Source organism: Boleophthalmus pectinirostris, unplaced genomic scaffold (genome assembly GCF_026225935.1).
Source record: "Boleophthalmus pectinirostris isolate CB_2022bp ecotype Guang Dong unplaced genomic scaffold, ASM2622593v1 HiC_scaffold_2, whole genome shotgun sequence".
Classification (NCBI taxonomy): domain Eukaryota; kingdom Metazoa; phylum Chordata; class Actinopteri; order Gobiiformes; family Gobiidae; genus Boleophthalmus; species Boleophthalmus pectinirostris.
In genome coordinates this window covers 2167885-2187213 of record NW_026571152.1, presented here as the reverse complement: position 1 = coordinate 2187213, position 19329 = coordinate 2167885, and the positions used below count along the sequence as shown (strand labels likewise).

Here is a 19329-nt window from a genome sequence, read left to right as displayed (position 1 = left end):
AAAAAGGTCAACAGTTTCATAAACTAGAGTACATATGTATCTGTTGAATACATTTTTATATCAGATGCATTAACTTGAATTTTCGGCCTTGCTGTTTACTTCTGCTTGACCGGGCCCATATGCATCGTGGGGCACAATTACCAGGTTTTAGGCTAGAGAAAGGTGATATTTAAGTGATATTAAATCTTAATCCATTGCGCTGCTCCTAGACAGCAGGAGACCAAGGGCTGGAGCAGGTGAGGGACCCTCCCTTTTAAAGGTTTCAGGCCACACAGCACACAGGTCTACTGCCACATACACACAAAGATGATCTTATGTTTTTCCAGTTTCTTGATAATGGAAAATAAATTTGCTTTATGGAGGGATGCTGTGCATTTGTGAGTTTTCAGTTGTTTTTGGCGCAGAACCTGGAGACAGAGTTTGAAAATAAGAAACAGATAAAGTGTTGAGTGACGTGAAATGAGAACGTCTGCCCTGTGTCTGGTTTATCAAATACTCAGATTAGATAAACTGGATTCAAGCAGTTCTAGCTCTCCAAAAGTGTCTTGAAAACCCTTTTTATTTAAAGTTGTTCTTTCAACACTGACAAAGCCTCTTGGATGAAAATTAACCAAGTAAGTGTATTTCCTGGAGTTGTAGGAAAAGCTCATAGGGCCTATTATATTATGTTATATTAGGCTGTTTTTTGATCTGAGTTCTTCTCTTAAACCAAAAACACTGTTCCACCTTGTGATGTCATGTGGTAATACAATCTCTACTGAACAAACGGCAGTGTTGGGGAGTAACAGATTACATGTACCAGAGTTACGTAATCAGAGTACAAATTATGAGTAACTGTATTCAGTTACAGTTACTGTTTCAGTGAGTGGTAATTGGATTACAGTTACTTGGTTGAAATAAATGGATTACACAGAGGTATTTTCCTGTTTTCACATTTTAGGCTAAATCCCTTTTTTTTTCCCGGTAATTCCATTCATTACACTAAACCCAGGTACAAACCAGGTCTACACCAGGTCTACACCAGGTCTAAACCAGGACTAAAACCAGGACTAAACTTTGTCTCAAACAGGATTTAACAGGACTAAATCCTGCTGTGTGGACGTGTCTCCTCATCTTCTATCAATAATATCTTTAATTTGGTTCAGTAAAGTCTGGGCTTTTTTATTTTCTTTTAGCAGACAAAATATCTTATGTGAAAATTTCCTCGTCTTTGCTTCTCTACAGCAAATCAAGTAATCCAAAGTATTCAGATTCCGTTACTCACCTTAAGTAATTTAATGGATTACATTACAAACTACATTTTGGGGGATGTAATCTGTAATCTGTAGGGGAATACATTTTAAAAGAAACCTACCCAACACTGACAAACAGTCAAAAGGAGCTGTTAACTGAAAACTACCACTTCATGACATCACAAGGTGGAAAAGAGCCTTGTTGGTTCAGACAGTAAAGGGTTGAGTGAATGAAACAAAACACAACTCCAAGTCTTTTTGATTCTGATGTGATTCTCACACAAGAGTCTATCTGACATAATATAGAAACTTTAAAAAGCCAAATTATTACAACTTTTTGAAATAAAAGCTTTGAAAGGTCTGATAAAGTCTTATATTACACAGACTTTTGAGGAGATTTGAATGATGTCATCATTTTCTCATCAAGTCTTTCTCAAAAACACTTGGCTGCACCACATCATCTCGTGGTAATCACAGAAGTGTCCAGCGCCTCCAGCGAGCTCCTTCTGCGCTCCAACTGCCTTCACTCTGACGCTGACCTACTTCTCGTGTTTTAGTCGCCAGTCGCCTGTTAAATCCAGTCTGAAATTGATCTTATTTCAGTGACACATGGGAAACAAATGAACTGGAGTGGTTTTTTATCATTACAGAATAGAACCAAAGTCCCCTCACCTCTGATCAACATGTTTACAGTCACTCACTTATTTATTCTGCCAAAGTCTGCAATGTTTTTCCGTCTTGGTAACACTATTTTAGGATACGCTTAATTAACATCTGATCTAATTAGCATAGTTGTACATGGTTAATTCATCATTAATTAGTATTTATTCAGCTTTCTTATTAATGTCTGAATCTCCATAAGTTTATTGTGCTCTTAGTTACACTTTTAAAAACACTTTTCTACACTGACTCCTTATTACTGCTTATGAGTATGATACTAGACCATTTTTGTCCATGAATTGTTTTGTACAACTACCTATTCATATATGAACTATGAATATACATGTCACACTACATGAAGTAAGTGTGAAGAAGAGAGCACTTTAGAATAGGGACCATATTTCTCTGTAACTGCTGCTGTCGGGTTGGTCATTTTAGTTCAGATGTTCACCTGCTCAGCAACTCGCCTGATCACATCTCAGAAGCTCAGCTGGCTGGGCCTGGGTAGTACTTGGATGGGAGACACTGGGAATTCCAGGTGCCACAGTGGGGCGCCAGTCACAAAAACTGTTGTTGTGTCCTTAGGCAAGACACTTCACCCACATTACCTCGTATGAATGTGGTGTGTGTGTGTGAGAGTGATGGTGGTGGTTGGAGGGGCCGATGGCGCAGATTGGCAGCCTCGCTTCTGTCAGTCTGCCCCAGGGCAGCTGTGGCTACAATAGTAGTTTACCACCACTGAGTGTTGAGTGACTGAATAATGAACTGTAAAGCTCTTTGGGTATCTTGAAAGGTGCTATATAAATGCAATGAGTAATTAAGTGGGCTTGCCTCTCCATAGATCTGACCTGTAAATGACCTATTTATAGACCACCCTCTTGTCTTGGCGATAATTATATCATATGTTATCATGGTTCTTTTTTCAGACCAAGAGTTTTTCATATCTGAGAGTCATGTGATGTTGCTGTGACACGTCACTCAGTTGATTTAAACAGGTTTTGGTGCCGTCTTCCTACCAGTGGAGACAGGATGACAGCGCCACCTGCAGTCCCACTTCCTCAGAACAGTATCCCAGCTGTGTGAGCGTGAAAAAGCCCCTGGTTCCGGTTTATAGTTCGGACTGCAGATTACTCTGTCGTTGCCAAAACCTGTATAAATCAGCTGAGTGACACGTCACAGCAACATCACGTGACTCTGAGATAGTTTCATCTGCTCACTCGCGCTCTATCAGCTATGAAAAACTCTTGGTTTGAAAAAAGAACCTAATAACATAAAATATCGGAAGACCAAATGAACCTCCTTGGGCTGATATAAGTTTAAAGTCATGCTGTGGTACATTCTAGCAATCACATCTCCATGGAGACAAGTGAGAGGCAGACGCTCCACCAGAGAACGTTTCGCAGTACATCAGTTTGTAGACCTTTGTGTTGTCTGACGTGCTTTAGAACTTCTTATAATGCATGTGTTGAATAGTTTTTGTACTTCTGTTTGAGTACAAAATACCAGGAGGAGGTACAAGGATTACTCCTGCATACACATTGAAAATTGAAGTCGTTTTAACTGAGCTAGTTTTCCTTCATAGTAAAAACTCGTCACACTTAAACAGCGCTGAGTCACTGGTCTTTTCACGGGGCTTTCACTTTCTCATCTGTGTCATTAACTCCTGACTGACAGTTCGGGTCACGACCTTTCACCTGTGCGCTTGACCTGGAGACTGGGGTTATCTGAGGTGACTGACCCTGACCTAAAATCTGTCCAACAAAAAGGAAACTCTATAGACACTGACAGAAAACACACACGTCGATGAATCTGTCCCATGTGAGGCCAAAGTGGACAGGAAGAGTGTGGGAAACATAGAATTACATGTGGTGACACGAGGGGTTAACACTTGGGAATGTTAAATTTTATAATAAATTGTTGCAACAACGCCACCCCAAATCTAGTTTGGGGAAATAGAGTTTAAGGCTGTGTTCAGACTGCAGCCTGAAGTGACCCAAATCCAATTTTTTGGCCTCTATGTTCCTGTATCTGATATTTTAATGACAGTCTGAACGACACAGATCTGATTTTTTCAAATGTGACCCAGGACACTTGGATATGTGCTCCTGAAACTGATACATGTCTGATCTTTTGACATGTGACTTCAGTCTGAACGGCCAAAGTGCATTCATCCACCTACACGTTATCAACAAGACACAAACGTCACTATTCTGAGCTGAAGTAGGTGAAAATTGTTAATGAACTCCATGTCACTGAAGTGAAGCACATCACCACTCACCACTCTTGGCTCCGTCTCCACATCCACACGTTCCTTTCAACGGACGTCGCTGCCGCTGTCCCACAAAACACCACGACCAAAAACCTCGTCCTTCTCCTTCTCAATCTCCTCCTTAAAACAAGTAAGTTGTTCATGTTCTGGCTCCTGTACGAGAGGAACTTTAAAATCTCCAGGTGCTCAATGCTCGTGTCCATGTTTGGACAACTTCCGTAAACACAGAGCACGCTCACTGCGGTTGACGTCGTCGTGTCTCCAGTGTCACATGTGGGACACTTTCGGGCTGTTTACTGTTCACACTGGAGTCACATACAAGTCACATTTAATTGGAAATGTGAACGACCTCGCAAAAACATTGGATTTCACCAAAAAATCGGAATTGAGCGTTAAGCCCTGCAGTCTGAACGTAGCCTAAATATAAGGCACACAGGTAAGCATATCAATGAGAGGGAGAGAGCCACGTTCCATCATTTACACAATCTTTATTTTTTCCTATTTTAAAAGACAGTTTAAAGTTGTTTAAAAGTAGCTACATCCAACAGTAAAACAGCACAGTGGGAGAAACAGGTACAAAATATTGAAAACGCAAAGCGAAACCCCGAAACCAGAAGCAAAACTAAAGTAAAACAAAACAAACAAAGCAAAGCAAGAGTAAAACAAAACAATGAAGCAAAAATTAAGCAAAACAAAACAAAGTAGTGAAGCTAAACAAAACAACAGAGGCGGTGTGCTCACGCTGCTGCAGGCCCCGCTGACACCTAGAAAATTAACTGCTGGGATTAAAATCTGAGCCTGCAGTACAAGATTCTGGGCTAAACACCTACCGCGGTTGGAAGTGACAGGGCGCAATCCCACACTGAATCAAAGGCAACTTTACGCAGAACTACCGTCCAGACTTGGTCCAAACAACGTGGACCGGCACACGCTATAAACATAGCACAATTTAGAAAGGCTGGTTGGCACAGGTAGCACTTTGTAGCAGGGCTTTGTTTACCTGCCGCCGCGGTTTAGAGGATACGGGACTCACCGGACTCACCCGTGGAACTAGGGAGAGACACCGCTAAGAATTTGGGCGTGGATGAATGAGTGGAGGAGAATCGGGCGTGCATTACCTGTCGGGAGAGATGAAAGCGCGCCCTAGGTGCTCCGTGATTCGGAGGAACGAGGGACTGATGCTGTGAGAAGCACCGGCCAAGCAGCGGCACTGAGCTGAAGGACAGAGACCACCAGGAGACGTGATTGTAAATTTGGATATAACGTGCATGGGAGCTTACGAATGGAAGTAACATGAGCTGAAGGACAGAGCGGCCACCAGGAGAGGCCCGGAAGAGCGTGTGAGCAAAAAGAAGAACGATGGAGAAGGGAGAGTTTAAATAGTCCAGCGCAGCGCCACGGAACGACAGGTGAGAGCACCCGCAGTCTAGACTCTCAAAACCGGTCTTACCACATATACTTAAATGACACAAAATGGACTCTTGTTGATGTTGTTCTCATCACGTAATCCTTTATTAGTCTGTTCTCCAATGCTCAACATGTCCCACCTTGTGATGTCATGAAGCAGAGGTGGGACTTGCAAGTCGTGACTTGGACTCGAGTCAGACTTGAGTCACTATTTTTAGAACTTGAGACTTGACTTGATAAAATGGACTAAGACTTGGGACTCGACTTGGACTTGAAGGTCAGTAATTTGGGATTTGACTTGGGACTTGAGGCCTGTGACTTGAAAAGACTTGAGAAGCACTTTGAAATCTGAATTCTTTCTATTCTGACCCATTATGGTCACACTAAGACATTTAAAAAGGAAAAATTAACTAAATTAATTTCTATAACTCTTATATACTTTATAAATACTCACCTATAAATATACTATGATTTAAGTACAATCTATCTTAACATTCATATAAATAGCAAAAATCTATCTGTCTGTATTTGGTACTTTGGTTTAAAGACTTGAAATGAAAAAGCAAATGACTTGGACTTGACTTGGACTTGACTTGGACTTGACTTGGACTTGACTTGGACGTGTGGGCCAGTGACTCGAGACTTGACTTGGCCTTACCTGTATCTGACTTGGGACTTGACTCAGACTTGAGGTTAAAGACTTGAGACTTACTTGAGACTTGTAAAACCTCTGTCATGAATTGATAATTTTCAAGTGAACAGCTCTTTTTGCCTTTAGTTCAGTGGAGGTGAGTGATTCCAGGGCTCAAATCATCCAAATGATTCTAGTGAAGGTGTATGGAGTTTAAAAACACAGTAGAGCTATTCCTGTATTACCACATGACATCACAAGGTGGAACAGAGTTTTCTGTTTGAATGAAGAATCTAAATGTGCAGGTTTGTGTGTTAAACATGTGAATGAAACAAACACAAGTCCAGGTGTGTTTGTGATAAGGAAACTTCATTAAAACATGGATCAAAAAATATTGTAGTATGTACCTTTAACAACATAGTAATACTTGAAGTAATAGTAGAAGTTATAGTAGCTCTTTATTATCAGTCGAGTCTGGAGCACAGAAGTAGTATTATTCAGGGATTGTCCGTGTGGTAGAGTTGTCAAAAGTATCAATATTACAACTAGTATCACAACTAGGGCTGAGTATCATTAAGAAGTTGCCAATACAATACATATCTCAATACATAGGCCTCGATTTGATACATAGGCCACGATACGATACATATCTCGATACATAGGCCACGATACGATACATACAATACAATACATATGATACGATACATACCTCGATACATAGGCCACAATACATACATACGATACGATACATAGGCCACGATACAATACATACCTCGATACAGTGACCTTTTGATTCGATTCGATATATTTCAAATCAATTCGATATGATTCAATGCACAATAAAGGCTAAATCATGGCTGTGACACTAAAAGTCTTTGTTAAACCACTTTTTGTGCAAAGTTCATATGAAACACAAACATTTAAATCATCAAAACAGTGAAAATGTCAAATGTGTCGAATAAACAAGTTTCCTTCCACTAAACAAACAATAAAACTGTAGCTCTAACAAAATAATTGAGTAAAACATACCAAAAAATACTCTTGGTGATATGTCGATACAGCAGCCCATGATATCGATACTGTATCATCACATTCAATGATACGATATGTCGATATTTTCGCACACCCCTAATCACAACTAGATACTCAGTTGGAACAAGTGTCGATACTGAAGTAAATTATAAAAATATGACAAATTTGAACTTTTCATGATAATATTACACAAAAGGACTATTACTTTGTGTTGAAAATTACATCATATTGTTTCAAATTTAAATGACATTTCTGATATTGTGTCAAGTTACATTATTAGCAGTTGCTGTAGTAGTTGTAATAGTCCTTGTGACTGCAGTAGTAGTTCATGTAGTAGTAGTAGTAGTAGTTGTACTTTAACATATAGTTCATTGTTCATTCATGTTTCATATTTGTTAGAGTGCAGCTGTGGTTGAAATACTCAGTTTTGGCCCAAGTTGAAAGGATTCATATTACGTTTTTTCTCTGTTCTAACGTTGTTTCTTCGTCACAAACACACACCTGCAGTTGTATTTTGTTTTATTCACACATGTTTAACACACAAACTCTGAACATTTAGTCTAGTTCTTCTCTCAAACATAAAACACTTTGTTCCACCATGTGAGATGATGTGGTAATACAGGAAGTGCTCCAGATCATTTATCCCTAGAATTGCCAATCTCGACTGAACTAAAGGCAAAAGTAGCTGTTCACTTGAAAACTACCGCTACATGACATCACAAGGTGGAACAGAGCATTTTGAGCTTTGGCGATGTAGACAGACTCATAATAAAGAGTTACTCAAACATGTGAATGATACAAAACACAAGTCCAGGTCTGTTTTTGAGAAAGTAACAACATTATAACATGACTTAAAGATCACAGGAGTCACTTTTGCACAATAACCTTTAAAAATGAAGAAGAATAAAAAGTAAAAGTATTTCACTCATGTTCTGAGATCTAACAAAGCTTCAAATGATTGTTTTTTTTTGGTAGCTGTTTTTGTCTGTATATTTTTGTTTACTCAAACTATGAGTGTGTTCAAATAAACCCTCAGCCTTTTCAGCATGTCTCACACAATCGTAAAAAATACTTTTACTTTTCAATCCTGTTCAAAAATGTAGTGGTAAGTACAGATATCTAAAATGTATACTTACAAATCTGTGTGTCATTCATTTGTTTTTCAATATAAAACCAAAAAATAAGAAAAAAAAAATAAAAATGTTTTCTTCATTATTTGTCTCCAAAATCAAGATGAAAAAAAGGATAATGATTCGGTTTTTCATTTTTCTATTTTAAATTTATAATGTATAATATTTCCTGTTTATTTGACTTAAATTGAGATGCCGGACTTATGCGCCACATATGAAATGAACCAGAACTTAAACAGGACTAAACCAGGTCCGAGACCAGACCTGAACTGAGATCAGGACTGAGACCGGGACCAGACCGTGACCAGACCATGACTGAGACCAGGATTGAGGCTGGAACCAGACCGTGACTGAGACTGGGACTGAAACCGAAACCAGACTGGAACCAGACCAGGACTGAGACCGGGGTCAGACCAGCACTGAAAACGGTTAAATCCTGTTTTAGTCCTGTTTCAGTCCTGGTTCAATCCTGGTTCAGTCCGTATACGGCGCAAAAGTCCGGCATCGCAGTTTAAGTCACGTAAACGGGAAACAGTTGTGATTCGTTTCTTTCCATTCTTCATTTAAACACAAAATCCAAAAATGAAAAACCGAATCGTTATCCGTTTTCTCATTTTGGTTTTGGAGACAAATAATGAAGAAAACAGTTGTTTTTCATTTTCTTATTTTTGGTTTTATATTGAAAAACAAAAGAATGAATGATACTTGGATTCTTACAGAAGAGTAAAATACAGTACTATACTACTTTTTTAGTTTCATCAGTATTCAATAGTAAATAGTAGTAGGGGTTCAAGTCTATGTACTTGTGAGTAATGTGATCCCATTTCACAAAGTACCTTGTATTGCAGTAATAGTAGTAGTAACAGTAGTAGTCTCAATAGAACAAACTTGCACAAAGCCATAGGAGTGTTTTTATGTCACTCTCTGGGACAAAATGATTTTAGGAGGAAAGCACTGGCCCAGGCTCTTCATTAAGTCCATTATATCATCTGAACGCACTTTTCTGAGGAGTACAGGCCGTGTGGAGGAAAAGCACTTGCTGCAGAAGCTCCATCTGTTTTCGATCATTATACGTCTGGAAAAATGAGCTTGGCATTAACCAGCGAGAAGTTTAAAAATGTGAGCGATGCGTCTCACGTCCAGGTCTGTGTCTCCACGACGACCACCTAAATCAAGCCTCCTCTGGATCCGATCAGAGCCACAACTTTTATTACAGATTTTATAAACACATCGCGTCTAGTTTGTCTCCAAAATACATTCCCAAAACTTTCGGCTAATAAACTATAACTTAATTAGTCTTAAAAAAGCATGAAGAAAGACTGAAAGGACCATGTTTGACTGTTTTCTGATCTGTTCTAATGTTGTTTCTTCTTCACAAACAAACCTGGAGTTGTGTTTTCACCTTTTGTTGTCATGTGTTAATACAGGAAGTGCCACACACTAGAAGTTATTTGGATCATTTCAGCTCTAGGATTGCCAATCTCTGTTGAACTAAAACTACCATTTCATGACATCACAAGGTGGAACAGAGCATTTGGAGCTTTGGAGATGCAGACAGACTAATAATAAAGAGTTATTCAAACATGTGGGAATGAAACAAAAAGTCCAGGTCTGTTTTTGAAGAGGGAACAACATTACAACACAACATTATAATGGCTTAAAGCAGCGCTCCTCAGTTATTTTCTGTCACGCTGCCCCAAGGAGGAAAAAAACATTTAGCGCCCCTCCACTCTCCACTGCGATTATAAATAGTATCATTTGTATTCACAAAGCAGGATGATTGTTGGCAATATTCGGCACATTTTAGGACCTTTAATTCACAGTTAACAAATTGTGGAACTAGTACCTTAACTAATTAGCACTAGTATTAATAGTTAGGGCTGTTGTAGTTTAAGAATTTCCCTTGTGGTAACTTGAAGTGCCTCTGCAGCGCGGTACAGCACACAGGCCCATAATACATGTACACTGGTGATGTCCTCAAACATACAAGAAATGAATGAAAAGGAGCAGAAAGAAGAATCATCTTCTGTTATCTGCTCCTTTTACCTTTTCCGTACAATGCAACAACACAGATAGTAACTTTAAAACATTTCAGATCAATACATGTAAAGTAGTACTAGAACATGTATAGTAACACGTACATGTATGTAACAGTACTATAGTACAGTACAGCCTGACACTTACATGTGCATGTGTAGAGTAGTGTTGTTTTACAGACAAGTTATAAGCATATATTATTATAATTCTTCTGTAGCGCGGATCCTGTGGGTTCGGGCAGGTTAAAGGTCAAAGAGCAGAGTTTTCTTCTCTGTGAGTTACGGGTGCAGGTGAGTCAGGTCCCATCAGAGCCTCACCTACAGCAGATTCTGTAGTTCTGATGAACAGCCAAGGGCACAGGACTTTTGTATTTGCATGTGTTCCCTGCACAAAGAGGACAACTTCAGGCCTTACACAACGATTGCCAAATGAAAACCGTGAGAGACGAGATAAAGGTGCGTGGTGTGCTGTGGGGAAGGAGCAGACACGTTCTGAAGCTCCAGCGTGAACGTGACATGTCATGAATCATACAGGTGAACACCGTGCAAAGAGAAAACAGCTCACCTGGACAGAGACACCCAGAGCACGTACACACAGCTGTGTCAGGTGCTCCTTACACCATGATCCAGGAGCTTTAGTCCCAAACTCTACTAAAAGCTTCTATGTGCAGCACATCCTGTGAGTGTATGGGCCATTTCACACAGGTCCTAAAGAGTGCACTTGAGTAAACAGCAAAACGAAGACTGATTTAGTACACAAACAAAACCACTGTTTGCAAGGCACACCCCCACAAATACAACAGCCAGCTGCAGGGGCACACAACACGTTAGTTTTAATGTGCGCAGGTTCAGGTCGGGTCCGAATATTTAAACCCATTTACTCAGAGCCACATAAACATAGTAAAAAAAAAAAAAAAAGTAAAATTCTGCCAGGCATGTGCATGGAGCCTCATTATGGTTACCACAGTCACCTGCGCCCTCTACTGCAACAGCTCTACTAATACTACTCATTTAATATACTAGTGGTCATTGTATTAGTTGTATTTGCAGTAATTGGTAATGTTGCAGTACTAGAAGTAGTTATAGCAGTAGTAATGGTGGTATAGTAGTAGTAGTAGTAGTAGTAGTAGGAGTATTAGAGTATTGGTTGGCAGAAGTAGTCTTAAGTAGTAGAAGTATGAACAGGAGGTAGGATTGAGTCATTTCTGCACTGACAACTGTTTTAGCAGCAGTCGAGTTGTGTTTTGTTTCGTTCACATGTTTGAGTAACTCTTTACTGTCTGCATCTCCAAAACTCAAAATGCTCCGTTCCTCCTTGTGATGTCATGTAGTGGTAGTTTTCAAGTTAACAGCTTAAGTTAAAAACATCACAGAGCACTTCCTGTATTACCAGATGACATCACAAGGTGGAACATAGTATTTTCAGTTTGAGAGAAGAACTCAGCCTGAATATCCACCGTTTGTGTGTTAAACATGTGAATGAAACAAACACAGCTCCAGGTGTGTGTGTGATGATGAAACAACATTAGAACATGGATCAGAAGTGAGTGTATCATGACCCTTTAAACATGAGCCTCAAGATCTCACACAAAACTACTACTAATAAAAATAATAATACATCAGTTTTATACAATGCTTTTCTGGACACTCAGAGACTTCACAGAGCTTTATTCATTCACTTCAGACCCGGAGGTGGTAAACTACTATTATAGCCACAACTGCCCTGGGACAGACTGACAGAAGTGAGGCTGCCAATCTGCAGCATCGGTCCCTCCGACCACCATCACTCACGCAGCACAGTGTTGGGAAGGTGACTTTTAAAATGTATTCCCCTACAGATTACAGATTACATACCCCAAAATGTAGTTTGTAACTTAATCCATTAAATTACTTAAAGTGAGTAATGTAATCTGAATACTTTGGATTATTTGATTTGCTGTAGAGAAGCAAAGACTCGGATATCTTCACTTCAGATGTTTTGTCTTTACTTAACCAAATAAAAAATATTATTGATAGAAGACGAGGAGACACGGTCCACGCAGTCCTGTTAGTAATGTTAATCCTGGTTTAGACCTGGTTTTAGTCCTGGTTTTAGTCCTGATTTAGTCCTGGTTTAGACCTGGTTTAGACCTGGTTTAGTCCTGGTTTTAGACCTGGTCCGGCAATAAGTGGAAATGAATGAAAAATATAAAGATAAATATAAAGATATAGCCCAAAATATAAAAAGAGGAAAATAGTGTAATCCACTTATTTCAACAAAGTAACTGTAATCCAATTACCACTCACTGAAACAGTAACTGTAACTGAATACAGTTACTCATAATTTGTACTCTGATTACATAACTCCAGTACATGTAATCTGTTACTCCCCAACACTGCTCATGCACACACCACTTTCATACTTGGCAGTGTGGGTGAAGTGTCTTGCCTAAGGACACAATGACAGTTTTTGTGACTGGCGCCCCCCCTGTGGCTCCTGATTTTCCCAGTGGTCTCCAAGTCCTGACCAGGCCCGACTCTGCTGAGCTTTTCAGATCTGACAGGATCAGACTTTGACAAGCGGTGTGGCCATAAAAGTCATACCAAACCATAAAACTGTAAATGTTCTGTTTAAATGTAAGAGGATTTCACCAAAACAAACCACAGAGGAGAAACAGACTGGACTCCCACTTTAATAAGATCTGTGTTTTTCTGTGGTCTGTGGAAGAGCGGATCACATGAGTTATGTAATAAAGAACAGCAGAGGGGACGGGGCTGGGAGGGGGCGACAGTGGTTTACATACACTGCAGTGTTTACCATATAACAGGAAGATAGCCGGTTCAATTTCACTTCAGATTAGTGGATGCTGTTGTTAGGTCCATGGGCAAGACACTTTACCCACATCGCTTTTGTAGGATGTGTTTGTGTGCACTGACACTTAACCAAGACAAAACCTTGTGTGAATTCAGACTTGAATAAACCAGGACTAAACCAGGACTAACCCTGGTTTTACAACAGAAGTCCAAACTAGGTCTGAAGGTTCTAAACCCTAACTAGAACAAAGCAAGACTAAACCAGAGAGAGTCCAGGAAACAGTCTAGAGGAAGAGGAGAGGAAGTGAGGAGAGTGCATTTTAGAGCCACAACCTGTTTCCTGTTGTCAAAACAAGATTAAAAATCAACCACAGAAAGAGAAGTTCAGATTTTAGCCCTGAAAGCATCAAACAGCATCACAGTGTGTGGAATCTCACGGGAATATCAACATTATCCAAATGAAGAGAGAGATGGAGCTCTGCACACAGCACCTCAGGCCGAACTCTATGTAACACTATTTCTAACTCCAGTGTGAGAGAAACCATGAGGATCAATGAGCAGATTTAACACAGACACAGACACACATGTGAAATAAACATGTGTTGTAAAATAACATCATCATAATGTAATGTTACTACAGTTTTTGTACTTGTATCACTCTGTGACTACACTGCTGGTGTGATCTCTAAACAGAGAGGTCATTATTCACACTGACAGAGGCTCAGGGTCAGAGCACACAACACTAGTCCACTGACCTGAACGCACCACGACCAACTCCTGCTCAGACCAAGTTCTGTTGTTCACCTGGGTTCACTTCACCCAAAGAGCTCAGGATAAATGTGATATGTGTGTGCTGGTGGAAGCCTTGATTGTGTCAGTGTGCCCCAAGGCAGCTGTGGCTCTAAAAGGATCTCACCAGCTCAGAGTGTGGAGTGAGTGAAGTGTAGTACTACACTGTAGTACTACACTGTAATACACTGTAGTACTACACTGTAGTACTTTGAGAGGCTTGGAGCCTGTAAGGCACATTAAAGTTTTGAGGTTATCTCACTTTTTAGTTTTTCCTCAGTAACAATCCTGAGACAGTGTCGTGGTACTTTTGGATTACAGGTCAGTGTTATTTTGTGACCATGTAACATCATTTACATAATTATGCTTTATATACTGTATATTTACTTCAACAGACTTACTGTGACAAAGATCTCCTTTGTCCCTGTTACTCATTTTCATTTCACATCTGTTCATTTATCCACTATCAACTAAACCACTAAATACAATTATTCCAGATTTGTTTTAATTTGTTTTTTTGTTTAGTTCCTTTGAGTTAATCACAACAAACGCAAGTTACTTTAAATATATTTGATTTGGTTACATCTCCTCAGTTTGGACATTTCAGACACTTCCCAGCTCACCTGTTCCTCCACCTGGTCTGGAGACAAATGAGGAATTGGTTTCAGTTCTTTTTTGTTTTATGGATTTTGTATATTTGATTGAGATATTTCTGTGTTTATAGTTTATGTAAAGCACTTTTCTGTAAAGGGACTTAGGCCCTTGTAACTAATGAAATGGTTCACTTTAGAGACAACTGAAGTTGTCATGATATCTAACCTAAAATCAGTTCAGTTCAGCCTCTCAAGAGGATCACCTCAGTGTAGTCGGGTACACGTATTTTATTTTATTTATTTTTTCCTTAGTTTCATTCTGTTGCTTTCATCTTGATTTGAGTATATTTATTTTTTTCTAAATATGTATTATTTCTTTTTTGCCACAATGCCACGGTGAACTTGAATAAATATTGTTGGTGAACTGGAGTCTGTCTCGTGCTTGTGACCACACTGGCAGATTCCCCACACGTAATAAAAAGCTGATGTTAAAACTATAAACAGATCCTGGATTATGAATCTGTCCCAGTGGATGTGACACAACTGAAACTGCTGCGGCTTAAATCAGTCTAAAACTATAGTCTGCTCTGTCCCTGCACACGGCCCCTTCACATGTCTCTGCACACGGCCCCTTCACACGTCTCTGCACACGGCCCCTTCACACGTCTCTGCACACGGCCCCTTCACATGTCTCTGCACATGTCCCTGCATATATCTTTGCACACGTGCCTGCACACGGCCCCTTCACACGTCTCTGCATATGTCTTTGCACACGTCCCTGCACACGTCCCTGCACACGTCTCTGCATATGTCTCTGCACACGTCCCTGCACACGGCCCCTTCAAACGTCTCTGCATATGTCTTTGCACATGTCCCTGCACACGTCCCTGCACACGTCTCTGCATATGTCTCTGCACACGGACCTTCACACGTCTCTGCATATGTCTTTGCACATGTCCCTGCACACGTCCCTGCACACGTCTCTGCATATGTCTCTGCATATGTCTCTGCACATGTTCCTGTGTGTACCTGCACATGTCCCTGCACACGGCCCCTTCACACATCTCTGCATATGTCTTTGCACATGGCCCCTTCACACGTCTCTGCATATGTCTCTGCACATGTCCCTGCACACGTCCCTGTGTGTCTCCTGACTGTGGGAGAGTGTGTGTGTGTTTCTTCTGTTCTTCACTTAAACAGATTTCACTCTGGTTCAGTCCAACACTGAGCCTGTGAGAAAAGAACACTTGTGTGTGTGCATCTCATTTACTGTAACCTCAAACTCTCACACAGACTGAGTTACAGGTCAGAGCTGTGGAGAGGCGACCCCCGCTCACAGTAAGAATGTGAATATTTTTAGGTCTTTGTATCAAATATCTTTAATTGAATAAACACAAGTTAGACATGTTTAAAGTGATACTGTGGAACAATGTAGTAGTGCCCTTCAAAATGTAAACCTCTAAAAACAGCAGACCCTCGATATCCACCTGGGCCCTGCACCACAGTTTGAGAACCCTGCTGTAGCTTTCGTCTTTGTGGTTGCCCTTTCACTTTACAGAAATCTGCCAAATCCAGTGTAAAGCTGCTGCTCTAAAGCCAGACTGTGAGAGAGTGACAGGTCTTTCCTCAGCGCTAAGTGAAAGTGCAGGCTCCGTGTTGGCGGAGTGCTCTGTGATGTAGGTGTAATGTGAATGACGTACTCTGGGAATAATGCCTTTGATTGTGTTTGATTGTGTTTGATTGTGTTTTTATTGTGTATTTCAGGTCTGTGTGGCGGATACAACTTTGATACTAAAAACATCCGGATCTTCGAGGGCTCCAGGGACACACAGTTTGGGTACACGGTGCAGCAGCACGAGGCGGGTGGCAGGAAATGGTAACAAACTAATACACTTGTTTTTCATGTACTTAAGTGAAATGTGCTTTAACCGAGTACAGATATATCGTAAAAGCAGCTCTTAGGTCAAATTTTAGGGCCAAAGTTTTATCGCCTGTGAACTAGAAAGTGCACTTCCTGGTTCACAAATGATATTACCTTGATGACAAAATTCTTCTCTGGTATGTGACAGTTCTGAAAAATGCTTATAAACTCATCATGGTGAATAATGAGGATGCCTGGAATGTGTTTGGAGCATTGTTAATAAATTCTAATGAGCGAGTTCTGTTTTTGCTGTTTTTTAAGAGGGGAAAAATCACAAAATCACGTACAGCTCCTTTAGTTGCCTGACTGAAAACTGGTCACCTTTTGCAAACAAAACACAGAAGTGGATAAATGAGTGTGACGTCACCCACAGCATTCGGCTCCAGTCAGTCAAGTGAAGCTCACCGAGGCCGGATGTTATAGGAGGGAATTTAGATGTTAATAGGAATTTATTTACAGGCAAAGTAGTGAAATAAAAACACCAGATGTAGAGTGCATAAATACAAACATTTTAAGATCAGTAGAAAGTGAATTGGAGCCGGAAGCGTGCCCGTGCTCACTTCCTGTTTTGAGTGCAGCGACTAGCAGGTTAGCCATGTCCATTTCTATATACAGTTTATGGTGAAAATCTGCAGTTACATTTCATCCCTTTTGCTGCAGAGCTAAACAGAAAACAATTGATGGTGTCATTCTTGTTTTAATAAAAATAATAATGGAACAAACCAGTGGAGGAGCGTGCATTTCACAGCTAGGCCTTCAGTAGTGCTCCGTCTGAAACAATGCACTCCTCAAGAACTATTTTAGAGTTACATTATACACAGTATAAAGAGCCGTGGAGATTTCATGCATGGAGAAGTGAGGAGAGGGGGATGTGCGGTGTGTGGTGTTAAACCAGGACTGTCTGTCGGGATGGGCCCAAAGGTGCACCTACGTGGACTCTCGGGTGACCGCAAACGAAAGGACTGCGCCGGGGCCCCAATCGGGCTTTGCAGACTCTCTCTCTCTCTCTCTCTCTCTCTCTCTCTCTCTCTCTCTCTCTCTCTCTCTCTCTCTCTCTCTCTCTCTCTCTCTTGCGCTCTCTCACTCAAGTCCAAGATTAGTCCTGGTGTAATCCTAGTTTAGTCCTGGTGTAATCCTAGTTTAGTCCTGGTTTAGTCCTGGTTTAGTCCTGGTTTAGTGCTGATTCTGCTACAGATGCAGTTTGTTGTTTTGGCTGGTTCACTCTCTGACTGTCCAATCAGCTGTTCTGAATCTGGTGACGTCGTTCGCTGCTAAAGTTCCTGGTGACACCAACTCAAAATCTGATTGGTTGAAGCAACAGTTTCATGGACATTTATTTTGTGTTCGAGTTCCTCCAGAACAGATTGTGACGGCCTCAGGCACACTTCTTTGACATTGACTCTGCCTAGCAACAAGTGACGGCTGAAATGTGATTGGTCAAATTCTTTAAGATGAAAATCCATGTGTGGAAGCAGCACAAACATCGGAAAAGCTCTGAAAGGAAGCGGACAGAACATTTGGAATTATTTAATAATAATTAACATCAGTCTGTGATTCAGATATTTTTTTTAGGCCAGCAGAGAAGGACTTACTGGACCTGACGTCCCAACACTGGAACACACCCTCTTCCTCTCGTGACTCAGTAACACAGCATTCACCTTCAAACTCAGAGGTTGCTGGTTCTATCTCAGCTTGAATCAGTATATATTGTTGTAAATGAGTGTGACTGTGTGATTGGTTTTGGTTCAGGAAACTGTAGGTGCAGAGTGACACCCACCTCCTGTCACTCTGTCCTTGGAATGTGCCGATACCGATACTGGTATTGAATATTGGTGGAAATACTGAAAAATTAGCTGGATTGGGTATCGGTTCAGCTGATATCCTGGTTGGGCAATGAATTATTAGTAATGAAACCATTTACAGGCTGATTTTGTTGCAGAACATCTCATAATGTTTTATTCACCCAAAGCTATTCCAAGCTATTCCATAGTAATGTGAAGGAGAAATAACAGTTACATAACACTACTGGATCTCTGTGTAATCAGTGAACTGTGTTTCTGTTCCTACGCTCATATCGGCCGGTATCGAGTATCGGCAGAAACATAAAGTCAAAGTATAAATTTCAGTATTGGAACTAAAAAAGCTGGATTGGTGCATCTGTCCCAGGGCAGCTGTGGCTACATAACGGGCCTGTCTGTAGTGAATGTGAGTTAGGAGTAAAGGTTTTATGAATGGAAACAAAAAGAAAATCCATTTGGGTTTTGTCTAATAAAAGGACAAGCCCACAAAAACAAACACAAATAAATGATAAACGAGATAGTGACTGACTGGACTGACTGTCCACTGTGTCTCTGTACTTCAGGCAAATAAGTCCTTCCTGATTTTGTGACATCATTTCCCCATTCAAAACATCAGATTTGAAGAGTTCATTTGCAAAACAAACAAACAAACAAACAAAAAACATAAATGGTCACTGATAACATCTGTAACAAAAAGAAAAATACTTTTTGATAATTTTTCAAAATACAGATATCTGTTTTTGCAATCGAGCTCTTCATTTTTATTTTAAATTGCATTATTCTATAACAATAAAGGACCGTTTGTATAAAGTTTATTTTAAAGGTGCACTAACTTTTCATTCTTGTTTTTATGCACATGTCTCTGCTATGCTTGGAATGTTCCACAACAGTTCTGCCTTACATTGATTCAATTACAGGTGGTTCTACAGCTCAAAAACACCCCAAAAAAACAGGCATTCAGATTGTAAGTGGGGTCGCCATTCCATAGATCTGACCTGTAAACTTGGTCTGGTGTTATCTCCATTAAGATATAAATC

General features: G+C 40.3%; 1 protein-coding gene across 1 annotated transcript in view; it reads left to right on the top strand.

The window, feature by feature from the left end:
• itga11b (integrin, alpha 11b) overlaps positions 1-19329 on the top strand; it is an 84888-nt gene that overhangs the window by 6868 nt on the left and 58691 nt on the right. The window contains 1 exon segment of the mRNA XM_055155961.1: positions 16337-16448. Coding sequence (XP_055011936.1) covers positions 16337-16448 — 112 coding nt within the window.